The sequence below is a fragment of the Nicotiana attenuata genome, unplaced genomic scaffold (assembly GCF_001879085.1).
Source record: "Nicotiana attenuata strain UT unplaced genomic scaffold, NIATTr2, whole genome shotgun sequence".
NCBI classification, from domain to species: domain Eukaryota; kingdom Viridiplantae; phylum Streptophyta; class Magnoliopsida; order Solanales; family Solanaceae; genus Nicotiana; species Nicotiana attenuata.
Genome location: NW_017672707.1, coordinates 61742 through 78891, shown reverse-complemented (window position 1 = coordinate 78891; position 17150 = coordinate 61742). Strand labels below are relative to the sequence as shown.

General features: G+C 38.2%; 3 protein-coding genes and 1 non-coding gene across 4 annotated transcripts in view; 2 read left to right on the top strand and 2 right to left on the bottom strand.

Annotated features, from left to right (window-relative positions):
• Positions 1-10513: 10513 nt before the first annotated feature.
• TRNAF-GAA lies at positions 10514-10586 on the top strand. The gene has a single exon. It is a non-coding gene; the product is annotated as a tRNA-Phe (tRNA).
• Positions 10587-11025: 439 nt separating this feature from the next.
• Positions 11026-12553, top strand: LOC109214206 (protein yippee-like At4g27745). Its single transcript, XM_019378104.1, has 2 exons — positions 11026-11287; positions 12196-12553. Exons 1-2 carry the CDS (start codon positions 11192-11194, stop codon positions 12421-12423), a joined length of 324 nt encoding a protein of 107 aa, XP_019233649.1. The 5' UTR covers positions 11026-11191; the 3' UTR covers positions 12424-12553.
• A 583-nt stretch (positions 12554-13136) lies between these two features.
• LOC109214204 (ATP synthase delta chain, chloroplastic) lies at positions 13137-14150 on the bottom strand. Its single transcript, XM_019378103.1, has one exon. The coding sequence runs from the start codon at positions 14044-14046 to the stop codon at positions 13345-13347; it is 702 nt and encodes a 233-aa protein (XP_019233648.1). The 5' UTR covers positions 14047-14150; the 3' UTR covers positions 13137-13344.
• Positions 14151-15101: 951 nt separating this feature from the next.
• Positions 15102-17150, bottom strand: part of LOC109214201 (ATPase GET3-like) — a 5771-nt gene continuing 3722 nt past the window's right edge. Inside the window, exons 4-7 of the mRNA XM_019378101.1 lie at positions 16973-17095; positions 16337-16475; positions 16085-16200; positions 15102-15406 (exon numbers count right to left, since the gene is read on the bottom strand). Of these exons, the coding sequence (XP_019233646.1) occupies positions 15230-15406; positions 16085-16200; positions 16337-16475; positions 16973-17095 (555 nt within the window). The 3' untranslated portion in view covers positions 15102-15229. The remainder of the gene's footprint in view (positions 15407-16084; positions 16201-16336; positions 16476-16972; positions 17096-17150) is intronic.

Sequence of the window (17150 nt, the reverse complement as noted above, 5' to 3'; positions counted from 1 at the left end):
TTCTTCTTCAGTCTTTGATTTTTTTAATTTGTTCTTTTATCTGATTGTAGGCTTTGGAGTGAAATAGTTTAACTATTTTATCTTGAGATATAGAGGGAAGCGTCTTTTATTACGAGTTTCTTCATTTTGAGTACAACAGAACAAAAAAATTCGCATTAAGAATTTTACAGGAAGCAATAAGAGATTTTTGACTTTACACGCACAAGCAGTAGAGTAGCAGCTATACGCCAGGTCCCGCAGCATCTAGAGTATACCAAGTCGAAAGATCCAGGTTCTACTCGTGGGCATTGATCATATCAACAGTATTCAGCGGATTTGGAAGCGCGTCCCGACTGTGATCCAGGTTCCATCTTTCTTGAATTGTATTTGCGCACATCTATTTACTGTTGCCTTGCCGGCAGTTTTGATTGGATTGATTGCTTTTTCTATATTTTCTACTAGTGTTTTAAGCTTAAGGTTTCATCTATTCATTTTAATCCTGTGTTTGCATAGGGGCAGTTTCGTAGACGTGGTAGATTCATTGTTCCTGTGCCTGCTCGCGTTACTATTCTCGTAGTCGCCCCTTTGAGTTGTTTTTAGCTCTCGGGTTCGTAGCCTGTAGTCCTTCGTCCCCATTATTGGTTCTTAGTGGTAGTGTTTACCTAATACCTTTTGTTTATAGTGGCGGTAGTGGACGATGTGAGAGTAAGGTCATGTTCTCGGGTGGGGCTGGGGGTGGGGTCCAGGGGTGGAAGGGGGCTAAGAAGCCTCTAGGTTGAGAATTGGGTCTTGGAACATTGGGACGTTGACGGGGAAGTCTATAGAGTTAGGTAAGATTCTTCAGAAGAGGAAGATTAACATAGCGTGTGTTCAGGAGACTAGATGGAAGGGTACCAGGGCACGAGATGTAGACGGATATAAACTATGGTACTCAGGGAGCGCTGGGGGTAAGAATGTGGTAGGTATTTTAGTAGACAGGGACCTCAGGGAGCTCGTGGTTGAGGTTAATAGGGTAAATGATAGGTTGATAAGTATTAAGCTGGTAGTTGGTGGGTTTACTGTAAATGTGATTAGTGCTTACGCTCCTCAGGTAGGTTTGGACCAGGAGGTTAAGAAGCAATTCTGGGAGGATTTGGACGAGATGGTGCGTAGTATCCCGCACACAGAGAAGTTGTTCATTGGCGGAGATTTCAATGGTCATATTGGGGCTAGTGCTAGGGGTTATGATGATGTGCATGGCGGGTACGGTGTTGGGGTTAGGAATGAGGGAGGTAATTCACTATTGGATTTTGCTAGAGCTTTTGATTTGGTTATAGCTAACTCGAGTTTTCCGAAGAGGGAAGAGCACCTGGTCACTTTCCGGAATTCAATGGGCAAGACTCAAATTGATTATCTTCTTTGCATGAAGTGTGATAAAGGTTTGTGCACTGACTGCAAGGTCATCCCAAGTGAGCACCTCACGACTCTACATAGGCTCTTAGTTATGGACCTGGAGATCAAGAGGAGTAGGAGGAAGAGGGCGGGGTGCAGGCAACCTAAGATCAAGTGGGGTAGCTTGACCAAGGACAAAGCTCAGGAGTTAGGGCAGAAGTTGTTGGCTATGAGGGCCTGGATGAGTAGGGGGGACGCGTCTAGTATGTGGTTCACGACTGCGAATTGCATTAGGGTAGCTGCTAGAGAGGTCCTAGGGGTCACGAAGGGCTTCCCTAGGTGTCATAAAGGGGACTAGTGGTGGAATGGAGAGGTTCAAGGTAAAGTGGAAGCTAAGAAAGCTGCTTATTTGAAGCTAGTGGAGAGTACAAACGAGGAGGAAAAAAGGAATTATCGGGAATGTTACAGAAAGGAAAGGAAAGAGGCGAAGTTAGTAGTTACGATGGCTAAGAACGCGGCATTTGCTCGTTTGTACGAGGAGCTTGAGGGCAAAGGCGGGGACAAGAGGTTGTACCAGTTGGCCAAGGTGATAGAGAGGAAAGACCGCGACTTAGACCAAGTCAAGTCCATCAAGGACGAGGATGGAAAAGTCTTGTTGAATGAGGCACTTATTAGGAGAAGATGGCAGACATACTTCCATAAACTGTTGAATAAGGAAGGGGATACACATTGTGCTGGGTGAATTGGAGCACTCCGAGAGTCGGCGAGATTTTGGGTACTGTAGGCGGATTACGATGGAGGAGGTGGAAGGGGCGATGCGTAAGATGTGTAGGGGCAGAGCAACGGGACCAGACGAAATTCCGGTGGAATTTTGGAAGAGCGCGGGGCGGGCAGGGTTAGAGTGGCTCACTAGGCTGTTTAATGTTATTTTTAAGACAAAGAAGATGCCTAAAGAATGGAGGTGGAGTACGATGGTTCCGATTTACAAGAACAAGGGTGATATCCAAAGTTGCAACAATTATAGAGGTATCAAGCTGTTCAGTCACACTATGAAGGTTTGGGAGAGGGTGGTGGAGGCTAGGGTGAGGAGGTGCGTGTCTATTTCCAAAAATCAGTTTGGATTCATGCCGGGGTGTTCGACTACGGAAGCGATTCATCTGGTAAGGAGATTAGTGGAGCAGTACAGGGAAAGGAAGAAGGATTTGCATATGGTGTTTATTGACCTTGAGAAAGCCTACGATAAAGTTCCGAGGGAGGTCCGGTGGAGGTGTTTGGAGGTTAGCGGTGTTCCGGTAGCGTATATTAGTGTGATTAAGGATATGTATGATAATGCTAAGACTTGGGTGAGGACTGGGGGTGGTGACTCGGAGCATTTCCCTGTGGTGATGGGGTTGCACCAAGGATTGGCTCTTAGCCCATTTTTATTTGCCTTGGCGATGGATGTATTATCGCGTCACATCCAAGGGGAGGTGCCTTGGTGCATGTTGTTTGCCGATGATATAGTGTTGATTGACGAGACGCGTAGCGGAGTTAACGCGAGGTTAAAGGTTTGGAGACAGACCTTAGAGTCTAAAGGTTTCAAACTGAGTAGAACCAAGAAAGAATACTTGGAGTGCAAGTTCAGTGACGGGACCTATGATGCAGACGTAGAGGTTAAGCTTGATGCTCAAGTTATCCCCAAGAGAGTGAGTTTTAAGTACCTCGGGTCTATTATCCAGGGTAACGGGGAGATTGACGAAGATGTTGCGCATCGCATTCGAGCGGGATAGATGAAGTGGAGGCTCGCTTCCGGTGTTTTATGTGATAGGAATGTGCCGCTAAGACTTAAGGGTAAGTTTTATAGAGTGGTGGTTCGACCGGCTATGCTGTATGGGGCTGAGTGTTGGCCAGTCAAGAACTCCCACGTGCAGAAGATGAGAGTAGCAAAGATGAGGATGTTGAGATGGATGTGTGGGTGTACCAGGAGAGATAGGATTAGGAATGAAGATATCCGGGACAGAGTGGGAGTAGCCTCCGTGGAGGACAAGATGCAGGAGTCGAGGCTGAGATGGTTCGGCCATGTTTAGACAAGAAGCATTGATGCTCCAGTTAGGAGGTGTGAGAGGTTGGCCATTGAGAGTTTGAGAAGAGATCGAGGTAGGCCTAAGAAGTATTTGGGAGAGGTGATTAGGCAGGACATGACGCTGCTTCAGCTCACTTAGGACATGACCCTTGATAGGAGAGTGTGGAGGTCAAGGATTAAGGTAGAAGGTTAGTAGGTAGTTTATAGTTGCTCACCGATAGTCTTAGTAGTATGCATGTCCCTTCATATTCTTAGACTTTTATTATGTTATATGGTTTTGTTCGCCCAGGTATTGTATTCCTTGTTGCTAATATTTGGTACCACTTATCCTGTATCTTTTTTTTCATTTATCTTCCATCTTTCTTCCTCCCTCGCTTTCCTTTTCTTCTTCTTCTTGCCCTTCCTGAGCCGAGGGTCTATTGGAAACAGCCTCTCTACCTGCATTAGGTAGGGGTAAGGTCTGCGTACAGACCACCCTCCCCAGACCCCACGTGTTGGGACAAAAGTGGGTTTGTTGTTGTTGTTGTTGTTGTTGTTAATTCAAAGTAATAATCCCAACTGCCCACGTTCTTTTCCTAAATCCAAATCTTACTTTTCCACCTCTGCTATCAAAACGTGCTTCATTTTCTTCTTAACACATTTTAATTGGGTTTATCTAAAAGGACTAAATGGGACAACATCAATACACATTTATCCCGTATTCATAAAATTAAAATATATATCCTCCTCACGGACAACAATAACAGTAGCTGTCGCTGGTGGTCAACTCCGACGGACGGCGGAGAGGACGCAGAGAGCGAGGGAGCTAGCCATTCTTCTCTAAGATTCCACTGTTTGGTTTTTAGAAGAGATCATGCGGCTGTTGGTTTGATGGCATGAAGAAGAATATGAGGTGGGAGGGTGAGCAGCTCTTTGGAGATGAGGAGGTCTGGCGGAGATGATAGCGGCGGCGACTGGCTTTTCGCGGGGAGATGGCGTTAAGGAGATGGTTTTTCGCTGGGTTCTGGAGTGTGCTTAGGTTTTAGGTCTTGTCTCGGTTCTCCCCAAGGGGAGCTGAAGGGTGTAAGAGCTCGTTTGGTAGGGTGTATAAGAATAGTGCGGAATAAGGTGTATTAGTAATGCATGGATTAGTAATGCATGTGTAGTAATGCAAGCATTAGTTATGCAAATATTGTTTCTTATCTATTGTTTGGTGTGATATATTAAAATTATAATGCATTGCATAACTTTAAAAAAAATAGTTGCTTAGAAAAATGCCCTCCATATTCTCTAGCTTTAAGAGACTTTAAGGATAATTTTATCTTTAACCATGCTAATGCATGCATTAAAGCCTTGGTATTACTAATGCTATGGTTTTCTATGCATTACTTATGCATAGGATAATGCCAAGTATGATGTCTAACTAATACAAGTATTAGTTATACACAAGTTGAAAAAAGGTACCAAACAAGGTATTAGTAATGCATAGGCTAATGCTTGCATTATTTTTCTAATACCTCCTACCAAACGACCCCTAAGGGTTTTAATTTGGTGTATATGCTATTGGGCTCAAAATATTGTGGGCCATTCCGAATTGGGCCAAATTTTGGATAAGAAAAGCTTAGCAAGCCCAATGTTTTTCCCTATTAATATGAAAATATATAACTAATCCTAATTAATTAAAATAAATAATACTATATTGTTAAACTATTTTGATATTTTTCAAATCTCATACTAAAAGATAAACCTGGAATTAGATTAAAATTATTGCAAAATTAAAACAATATTACTACCCAAAACACTAATTTCTTTGAAAGTAAAGTGTAACTATTTTTTTTTTGTAATTTTGAATTTTATGTAAGGTAGATAAACTAAAAGTAACAAAATAAAATATCAATAACCTAAATAAAAGAAAAATATTTTTGTAATTTTTATTTTTGTGACAAAATAAAGTAAAATAGTGATATTAGGTCTAAACTAAATATCTAAAAGCTAAAATGAGTAAAAACTCGGGGAGGGTCAAAAATTACATTTCTACAGATACTACCAAATTCGAAGAGAAATTGGTGGAGTCTCTTAGGGTTCTAGTGACATTGCTAATTATTACACTATGTTAAGAAAATTGTGGGATGAGTTAAAAACTGCTTCATTTGGGCCAGCTTGTACCTGTGGAGCATAACCACAGTGCAGTGAAGGACAGAAGCTCATTCATTTTCTTACTGGATTGAATGAAACATACTCCAATGTTAAAAGTAACATCCTCATGATGATTCATGTGCCTTCTTTGAGTAAAACCTATTCAATGCTACTACATGATGAGAGTCAAAGGGAAATTCAAGCTTCAGGATCTCCATTTCTTTCTGAATCAACCTCCTTTCATGCTAAATCCACTCATGTTCAAAACACTTTAACAAACAAGTCTTACTCTCAGAAAATCAGTTTTGAGAATAAAAGGTCAAACATTGTGTGCAAATACTATAGAAAACCTGATCATTCTGTTGACAAATGCTATAGGCTGCATGGGTTCCCTCATGACTTCAAATTTATCAAACGGCAGAAAGTTGTAGCATGTGTTCAGCTTGATGACCTTAGAATTGATTCTTTTTCAGCTCCTGAAGCTCTATCTGGAAGTCCAGTCCATGGGTTCAGTAAAGAGCATTATCAACACCTTATGAGTTTATTCCAACAGCCTCAAATTTTTGCTGCAACCTAGGATCCCATCATTACCTCTTCTGCTATGGGGCATTTGCAGGTGTGTTTTGTAGTTTTGCTGTGTATTCTGTTGCTTTGTGTTGTGTATCTCAGTTAAAGGTTAATACTTGGATTCTAGATTCATGAGCTACCAACCATATGACCCCACATAAAGAACTCCTACACAATATTCAACCATTACCTTGTCCTTACTTAGTAACAGTACCAAATGGTTACAAAGTAAAAGTCAATTACACTGGTTCTTTAAAACCGTGTAATGATCCATTTTAGCAAATGTTCTTTTAGTTCCTTCTTTTCAATTCAGTTNGATCCAACATGAATGTAAAATATGCACTGCCGAGGGTCGAGCGGCCCGAACCATAGATGCATCTACTATCCCGCTCGCGAATCATACATGCGAAGCGGTCAAATATAAATAAACACAACAATTAATCAATCATGAATTTATCAGGGAACAATTATCCAAGGAAAAGCCTACTCTCTTTTAACAATTCAAGAAAAATGAAGTTTAATCTTTTTAGAAATTCATTCACTAATTCGATGTGATTTAAGCAATTCAAACTATCAATAAGATTACAAATATTCCAAGTATAGCATGCTTTTTGGGTCCTAGACTACCCAGACTTAAACATAATAGTAGCTACTCACGGACTCTCGTCACCTCGTGCGCACGTAGCCCCCACAATTAGGTGCACAAATCCAATTAATTCACCCATGGGGCCACTCTTTTCAACTTGTACATATTGATCTATGAGGTCCTTATCATACAAGGACATATAAGGGTTTAGGTATTTCTTGACTATTGTTAATGATATTTCAAGAGTGACCTGGACACACTTACTTTCGTGTAAGAGTAATGCCTTTTCTATTATCAAAGCTTTTGTTTCCATGGCCCATAATCATTTTAGCTCTAAAGTTCAAACAATTAGGCCTGATAATGCATTTGAGCTAGGCTCCAGTGCTTAAATCTCATCCTATTTTGCTGATTTTGGATTTTTCACCAAACCATAATTCCCCACACTCCTCAACAAAATGGGGTTGTTGAGAGGAAACACAAATATCTATTAGAAACATCAAGAGCACTCTATTTCAATCTAAACTTCCTGTTAAATATTGGGGTGATTGTGTGCTTACCGCCACCTACCTGATCAACAGGTTTCCCTATAGTGTTTTACACAACTTGTCACCTTTTGAGAAACTTCATGGTCATCCTCCTACATACTCTTATCTGAGAACCTTTGGTTGCCTTTGCTTTCCTACCTTGCCAAAGGTGGGTAGGGATAAATTCCAACCTAGAGCATCTCCATGTGTTTTTTTAGGTTATCCTTTAGGAAAGAAAATGTATAAGTTTCTCAATATTACATCTCATTCCATCCTATTTTCTAGGGATGTTATATTTCATGAGCATATCTTCCCTTATAATTCTTCATCTCCTCCTCCTGCTTTTCCCATCTCACCTGATCCCTTTCCAGAGATTTCCCCTACTGTTACAACTTCTGCACCTTCCCCTGTTCAGGTTCTTCAACTTGCTTCACTAGTGGGCTCTTCAACCTACTTCACTAGTGGCTTCTTCTTCTCATGCTCCTCATTCCTCTTCTCCTTCTCCTACCCTTTCTACCGTTTCTTCTATTTAGAGAATCTCATACACCTACCTATCTTCAAAACTGTGTCTGGTCCACAACCATTTCCACTTTTCCTGTGAATTCCAAGATTACCTCTACTGAGATTCATATGCATGAATCTCAGTTTTACTATCAAGCAACACCTCATCCTACCTGGCAGGATGCTATGGTTAAAGAATTTCAAGCCTTGGAAGCAAATCAGACTTGGGATATTGTTCATTTGCCTCCAGGAAAGAAGGCCATACCATCAAATGGGTGTATAAAATCAAATAAAGGTCTGATGGTTCTATTAAGAGATACAAGGCAAGATTAGTGATTAGAGGTGATTCTCAGAATGAGGGCATAGACTATTTTGAAACTTTCAGTCCAGTTGTCAAGATCACAACTGTCAAATGCCTTCTCACCTTAGCAGTCAAGCATGATTGGGCAGTCCACCAGTTGGATGTCAACAATGCTTTCCTACATGGTGATCTCAATGAAGAGGTGTGCATGAAAATCCCTTTGGGGTTGACTGTTGCTCCTTCTTCCTCTGATCCTCCTTTGGCTTGCAAATTGAAAAAATCCCTCTATGGTCTAAAGCAGTCTCTTCTTTCCAGAGGTTACTCCCCTAGCAAGAATGACTCTTCTTTATTCACCAAAATCACTGCCTCCTCCATTGTTATTTTGGTAGTATATGTGGATGATATCCTTTTAGATGGTGATAATGGTCAAGAAATTGCAGATTTGATAGCCTTTTTAGATAAACAATTCAGAATCAAAGATCTTTATTCTGTTCATTATTTCTTTGGCCTTGAGGTCTCTTTGGTAGAAGGTGGTTATGTAGTACATCAACAAAAGTACACAAAGGATCTCCTATCCGAATTTCACTATCAAGATGCGAAGCCTGTTACTACTCCACTTGATCCCCAAAACAAGCTCCATGTTGATTCTAGTGATCCCATTTCTGATCCTTCTATCTATAGAAGGTTTATTGGCAAGTTGAACTTCTTTCAGCATACCAGGCCTGACATCTCTTTCTCTGTTCAACATTTGAGCTAGTTTCTGGTATCTCCCAAAGTTCCTCACATGTTGGCTGCACTACATGTTCATAGATACCTTGCTAATGACCCTGCTTAGGGTATTTTACTCAACAGCTCTTCTGATTTCACCCTCAGAGCTTACTTTGATTCTGACTGGTCTGCCTGCCCTATCTCAAGGAGATCTGTTACTGGATATTATATTCTTCTTAGTGATTCTCCTGTTTCTTGGAAGTCTAAGAAACAACCTACTGTTTCCTTAAGCTCTGCTGAAGCAGAATATAGAGCTTTGAGACAGGTGGTTGCTGAAGTTTCCTGGCTGCTTAGGCTTCTTCATGATATGATTTTGTCTATTACTTCTCCTGTTTCTATCTTTTGTGATAGTTAAGTTGCTGTACATATTGCTAGAAATACAGTTTTCCATGAGCTCACCAAACACATTTTGAAGTGGATTGTCATTATGTTAGGGATGTTCTTTCTGCTGGGGTAATTTCTCTTCAGCATGTGCGTACTTCTACTCAACTAGCTAATATGCTTACCAAAGCCTTAACTGGTGTTCCTCATCACAGAATTTTATGCAAGCTTGGTGTTCAATCACCCTCAACCTTTAGGGGGGGGGGGGGGTGATAGAGCCTTATAAATACCAAATCCAATTCCTGGTTGAGCTCACTAAGTGTTGGAGTATTGGGCCTTTTCTTATTCAGCCATATTTTCTTTTTACATTTCAGGAAACCGGCCCTTGTCCGGATAGTTTCAATTTTAGCCGTACATATAAATAGAGTTAGTTGACTCTATTTTTAATTAATTGATCAATTTCTATTTACTCTGTCGTCTCTCACTTCTTCTCTCACCGACTTAGGCGATTTGGGTTTTCTAGTTGATCCAATTCTCAAATTTCTTGTCAATTTCATAGCATAACAAAGGGAGCAGGTAGCTTTCTGGCCTTCACAAATTCAATTTTATTGCTCCATTTAGCAAAGCAGTATTATACTATATACCGTTGAAAATTCGTGAATTTAAAATGATCATATCTGTCAGAAGGTGTAAGTAACGCACATTAAGGATAAAGTGAGAATCGTTTATAATAATTTAATCATGTTTTATGCGGACTTTCAAATGCAGTGATCCATCAGAATAAAATTATATTGAGTGAAGGGGTTAAACGGACAAAGTATATCTAAAATCTTATTGAAAGAAAGTGTCTCAAAATACCTATAATGTCTTGAAATCTAGGCAGACTCAACAAAAAATAGGGGAAAATGGGAAGAAAAACAAAATATAGATATAAGTGATATCAATTAATTAGGAATATGTTTTAGTCATCTTCCCATGTGTTGCTTTAGGTCTTGTAGTTTCTAGTAGTCTTTTAGTCCTATTAGAGATTTTTGTGCAAACAAAACGAATTTCTAGTGCTTTTATTTTCATTTGAAAGTTGTACAATATTTCTTGAGATGAATTTAAATGGAGAAATATGATTGGTCAGGATCTATATAGCCGATTTGGACTTGTTTGAGATTAAGGTATAGTAGTTATTATTGTATTTCCTTTTTCAATCTGTGCTCCCGTGATTAAGTTCATATTTTCTATTTTAAGTTTAAGAAATATAAATTCTTAATTATTATTTAATGTTCAAATTAGAAACAATATCCAAATAATAATAATAATAATATGTATTGAGACTCGGATATTCTTAATCTTAAGAAACCAAAAAGGCTGTATCTTATAGTTCAATAGAAGAAGATTAAAAGTTATCGTGTGCCGTTATCATAACAGCGGGGATAGCTCAGTTGGGAGAGCGTCAGACTGAAGATCTGAAGGTCACGTGTTCGATCCACGTTCACCGCAAATTATTTTTGCCTCTACTTTACAGGCGGAATTCTAATCGTTTTCCACTTAATTTTTGTCATTATTTCAATTAATTATACTAGAGGAGATTAAATATGAAAGTTGTTATGACGAGAAATATACAAATATAACTTTTTAATGATTTAAAAGTTTACAATAGCAACGTCATGGTGCTATTTTTATAAAAGAAATTAAAGTTTATGTACGTACTTGTTACTACTTTGCTACTATTTGTAAGTTATAATACAATTACGAGCATAAGATTATCTCTAGAACAAGGGGAAAATTAAACATTGATTATTGAATCCCATCCTTATCAACACCTAATTATTTTATCTAATGTTAGTTGATTGCAGTCTACTACTACTTGTTTAATTTAGAAATCTTCAATCAAGCGTTTCAATTTCTTATTAATTAGTTCACTTTCATCTCATTTTCAGTCTAATTATTGATGCCAGCAACTTGAAGAAAGCTTTTGCTTCAAGCAAACAACAAATCTTTAATTCTACAAACTAATTGGATTCATTTACTATTAATTAAACTTATAACTTGCTTCCAAACTCCAAGATCTCTAGTTTTGAAACAATTTATTTTATATACAACATATGGAAGAAGGATTAGTCGGTCCACGGATATACAGTTGCTGTAAATGCCGAAATCATATTGCTCTTCATGATGATATCGTCTCCAAAAATTTTCAGGTTATGAAATTTCTTTCACTTAGTTTTTTTTTTTTTTTTTGAACTTGGCGCTTGTCGGTTCAACCTTTAAAGTTCTTATGCCCTAAAACCGATAAACTTTTGAAATTTATGAGTTTAAAAGTTTATATTTTTTAAAATTTTAGTGATCATTCAAATTCGACTGTTGTTACTGTTTTGTTGTTTCGTCTTCTTTTTCATCTCTCTTGGAGCCGAGGGTCTATTGGAAATAGCCTCTCTACCTTCACAAGGTAGGATCAGACCCCATTTTGTGGGATTACACTAAGTTGTTGTTGTTGTCGTCAGTGGCAAGGCAGGATTTCACCAAGGGGTTCGACATCTAATATATATACATAGAACAACATTTTGATATCGTACATACGATGTGATTTTCTGGCGAATGGGGTAAAGATGAACCCCATAAGCCCTCCCTATTTCCTCCCCTGACATTGGGTTCAGTTGAACGTATTGAACCTACGCTACATCTGCCTTTGTTTATGATGAGGTTCAATCTTTTACGTTCTTACGCTAGTTCAATTACAGTTTCAAAATTATGAGTTCAACATTTGAAATTTGTTAAAATTTTAGTAAGTAATTTTTTTCGCGTATATATCTCTATATTTTGAAGGGAAGCCTTGACATAACTGCTAAAGTTGTTGTCATGTGACCAGGAGGTCACGAGTTCGAGCCGTGGAAATAGCCTCTTGCAGAAATGTAGAGTAAGACTGCGTACAATAGACCCGTGTGTTCCAGCCCTCTCCCGAACTCTCCGCATAGCGGGAGCTTAGTGCACCGGATTACCCATTTATATATCTCTACGTTTTGTGCAAAAAGATATTAAGTTCAGTCGAACTTATTGAACTCGTGTTATGTCTGTCTTTATTTATGACACAATATTTTGTGAAAGACAGGCAAGAACAGGGAGAGCTTATTTATTTACACATGCCATGAATGTAGTAATAGGGCAGAAGGAAGATCGGCAACTAATGACAGGTTTGCATACTGTGGCAGATGTTAAGTGTTGTGATTGTGGAGAAGTTTTAGGATGGAAATATGAAAGAGCATATGATGAAAGCCAGAAATACAAAGAAGGAAAATTTGTTTTCGAAAGATTTAAGATTGTAAAGGATCATTGGTAGCTATGGCCTATGTGGGAAATTGATGTTGATTTCACATATTTGAAGTGTAATTATGTGCCTAATTGGAAAATTTGTACAAAGAATCTGAACATTATTTGTTTGATAAATAAACTTTTTTTTGTTTTCCACCCGGTGTTTGGTATTCGCAATGGGGGCCCTCTAAATCCGGATTCGCGCCGGTATGTCCCACATTGGGGTCCTAAATAAGGCAATTCCATATCCAGGGCTCGAACCCGAAATCTATGATTAAGCAAGTCTTTACATGACATACCTTTTCAATGTTTGATCACTTTTCTAGAACATAGTGTATCGTATTAACCTAAATAATCGGTTACTCAACTACTTAAATTAAAAATAGTCGGCATATGTAATAGATAAATAATTCATGTATAATATATGTATAATCGTGTATAATCAGCACATAATCTATGTATACTGACCAGAAAAAGTAAATGGTGAATTCAGCCGACTATGATGTAAAGTTTTCATTCTAAGCAAAATACTACAATTGTACATTTATTCATATCATATTTTTTTTTTGGCTTTTCATCATTCTAACTGCAATATGTTACCTATCATTCACAAAGGTGAAATCTTTGCAGCTCCAAACTATACAATAGTTTACACTTGACCATAGGTTAGAGCATTTTTCATAAGTTAGTGGCGAACTAAGACTAGACGCCTCGTATTCAACACAAATGAAGGCAGTCCAGTGCATAAGGTATTCCGCGTTTATGTAGAGTTCGGGAAAGGGCTGCGCCACATATTCAACACACATACACCAAAAAAACTTACATACCGAATCAGTATAGCTATCCTTCTTCTGACACAGCAAGACAATTTGAATTTCGCATATAAAGAGCGGAATTCACTGACTTTAAATCTTGAATTTATCAATATAGAAAATAGAAAGTTAATTAATTATAGAGCAAAGGAGCGTGACCTCTTTTTCTTATCATCAACCAAATGTCTTACCTTAACTTTCACTTTTTCAGCTCCACTAAGTTCTTGTACTTTCTTAGCTATTCCAAAAACTTTATATTTCTCCATTTTAACCTCTGATGAAACCAAGACCACTTGTGTCCCACAAAGCTCATCATAAATTCTTTCAAATTCCATCAACACTTCATTTACTATCCCCACTTTATTCTTCTCCACTAAAAACTTCAACAAGCCCACCAAGTGTTTGTGAAATTTCCCCTTAGACAATATCTGCTTAAGAACATACCCCTTTTCTTTATCTTCCAAGAAAACAAAAGGGTCTTTTCTTAGCCATTTGGACAGCTTAATAACGTCCCTTTCAAGTGTTTCTAATGAGTTGTTGGACTTAGCTATATCTACTAGTGCTGCAGCATAACCACTTGAAGCTCTAGTATGAGTTGTTTGATGTCTTGAGGAGGATTGTTTGAGTGGTAGATTTTTAGATGGAACAGTAGTTGGGATATTGAAATTCTTGGTATGGATAAAAGAGTTGGTTTTGTTTAAGAATTTTGAAGTTGGTTTAGTGAAAGTTGGGAACAAGTGGTGATTTGGAAAGTTGAAATGAGATGAGTAAAGGTCAGCAGAGTTCCTACGCAGAGTTGGAACATTGAGTGAAGAAACTGAGCTTGACAGAGTATCCATGGCAATTGGATAAGGAATTTTTGGAAAGGAAATAAAGAAAGGTGAATGAAGTTAGAGGGGTTTTTCTTCTTTCTTTTTTTATTTTTGTTTTTGTAGGCTGAAAATTGTGGTGGGAAATGGATGAGACACAAACAGGATAATATCTCAGCCACCAGTTGAAGAAATGTCAAAGTCAAAGCTTATCTTGGGGCCTTGTATTGTAATTCAAGGCCATGAATTGTACTTCTTTGGTCCAACAATAATATTTCAGCCCATCTATAATCTAAAGCTTGATGGTTATGGGATGCTATGAGCTAGGCGGTAGAAGGGATTCGGGCAACCCCTCACCGAAAAATTATACTATATATATATTATTCCCCTTGGCTTCTTCACGTGTAGACTTTTTTTATTTTTTAAGCGGAGGTTACCAAGTTCCTATGGAGATTGTGCAAAATATAATTGTAAAAATAGCACGGGCTAGCCAGTTTTAGGACTGGTCATTCAAAAATAGCCAACATTTACAAAGTCATTGAAAAATAGCCACTATTTTGCTGCAAAATGAAAGTTCCAGCATAATATACGGGAGATCGGTGCACCTGTGTATGAACTTCCAACATATTATGCTGGAATTCCAACACGCTAAAAGTTCCACTATAATACACGGAGATTAGAGCACCGGTGCTCCAATCTCCAGTATATTATGCTGGACCGGTATGTTATACTGGAACTCCAGTATATTATGCTGGAACTCGAGTATAATATACTGGAATTCCAGTATATTATACTGAAGTATTTTTTCGAATTTTGAACAGTGTTTTCGTTCAGATTTATCTTTACATGAAAAGTGATTAAATTTCGATTACTTTTAAAACTATGGTTATTTTTGAATGACCACTTGTAAATCTGACTATTTTTGAATTTCTCCAATATAATTGGAATACATAGAAAGAATTTTCCTCTTGTATAATTGGGATGGCCAACTCTGCTTGTGTGAATTTGCTCACATTACCGGTAAATATTGTGATGAGCTTACAACTAATGTAAGACTAGTCAATTCATGTAAGCTAGATTCATTGTCTTCTGAAAGGCACATAAGAACTTTTCTATCAATAAATGAAACAATTATATATCATGATTCTCTCAAAGAACAAAATAATTTGTTCAAATGACACTATTTCCCTAACATTTGAAAAGTCTTTTCAGATTAAACCTGATTTTTTCCTTTCCTAATTCTTTCATATTCTGCTTCAGCATCTTTCAACTGTTCTTTCAGTTTAGCTATTCCACTCTCCAGCTCTTCTGCTGAAGCTCGCACACGAGAAGGTTTATACGGTGTTAGAAAATGATACTTGAATGCTTTCAGAGCTTCAACACCACAAACCTATCAAGAAAATAACTTAATAATGTGAGTTACAACTGGTTTGACAAGAAATGTAATGCCCAATCTCCATAGTTTCTTGCTAGGAATTGCATAAAAGCAGAAGGCAGAATAGAATCACTTAAATATCATCAACTTTTGTTTCAGGAAAAAACCAGAAATGTATGATCTAACATGGATGCTATGGTGCACTAGCACCATCTTACTGATTAGAGAAGATTTTATCGTTGCTATCCTCTCTGAATGCAACAACGACAACAAAAAAAAATCCAGTATAGTCCCATAAGTGGGGTCTGGGGAGGGTAGTGTGTACGCAGACCTTACCCCTACCCAGCGGCGAAGCCACAAATGTTTCCAAAGGTGTTCAGACTTGAAAGAAGTAAAAAAAAAAAAAAAAAAAAAAAAACCGACAAAAAATCAATATTTTACTTAAATACACAACGTAATTTTTCGGCAAAGGGTGGTCAGTTGACCACCCTTTGCAAAAGGTGGCTTCGCCCCTGCCCCTACCTAGAAGGTAGAGAGGTTGTTTCCAATAGACTACTATCCTCTTTGAATGCACCAAAATAAAAAGAAAAAGAAAAGAGAGGTATGTTAACAGAGACGAATCCAAGATTTAAACTTGATGGCTTCAAAACTTTTACTTTTGAAGTTGTAATATCTACATGAGTATCTTCATACCTCTTGCGGAAGCAAAGGCAGCTTGGTAATATTGAAGTCGTCATATAACGTGTAGAATTGATCCAAGTATTTTTGTTGCATCCGCATTCTAGCCTTCAGCAACTGGGATTCAACAACTGAAAACAGTCACAAGTCCAAGAATTATGTTTTCTTTTGCATTGGAAAAAGTTATCATAAATAAAGTGAAATAGAAAAAGAGAACAGATTAAAGGGGAAAACAATTGAGGAATCACTAAAAGGAGACTTGTGTACCTTCTACATCAAAGAGGACTTGGTTAATTATGATGTTGTGCGTATCAATCTCAAACCTAGTGAGTTCTTGAACAAGTCTTTCAGTCTCATATAGAGAGAGGAATTCCGGAATGCAAACACAAACAAACGTCGTCATTTCCTGTAAGAAAAGTTGTGTTAAACTCGTAAGGGCAGCCCGGTGCACAAAGCATTTCGCATTCACGCAAGGTCCGGAGAAGGGCCGCACCCCTAGGGGTGTGATGTAGACAGCCTACCCTAATACAAATATTAGTGGCCGCTTTCACGGCTCGAACCCCGTGACCTATAGGTCACACGGAGACAACTTTACTGTTGCTCCAAGACTCCATAATCAGAACTCAAAGTAAACAAAGAACACTAAGGAAAGTCAGTATTTAGCCATTAGTAAGAATCATGATAAGGAACTTTAACTTGCCCTGCACAGGACAAAAGAAGTTGGTTCCATCAATAAAAAGTAAGATGGAAAATAAACTGGATCAACAGGCAACAGTAGCTGATTTCCTTTTTATTATTTTTTTTCTTTCTAGATAGTTGGACATAAGCACATAAGTATTTATAACACATATATAAAACAAGGTCTTCTTAATAAAAAATGACCATTATAAGGAAAACTCTTACTGGATCCTTAAATTGTCTGTTCACTTGTTCAATAATATCTCTCATGGCTTCAAGCTTGCCTAGAATTGCATCCTCACCAAATTCATCGTCAACGCCAAAGAGACGAGTCATCTGCATTAGACAGTACTTTGTGTATGAATAAGAGATTGACAGAAACATATCATCCACTTGGGGGGGG

Excerpts from the sequence above, each read along its gene's own strand:
- LOC109214206 (XM_019378104.1), top strand. The coding sequence starts at position 11,192 with ATGGAAGAAGGATTAGTCGGTCCACGGATATACAGTTGCTGTAAATGC. Across the intron at positions 11,288-12,195 it reads TCGTCTCCAAAAATTTTCAG|GCAAGAACAGGGAGAGCTTA; the intron begins GTTATGAAATTT and ends TGTGAAAGACAG.
- LOC109214204 (XM_019378103.1), bottom strand. The coding sequence starts at position 14,046 with ATGGATACTCTGTCAAGCTCAGTTTCTTCACTCAATGTTCCAACTCTG.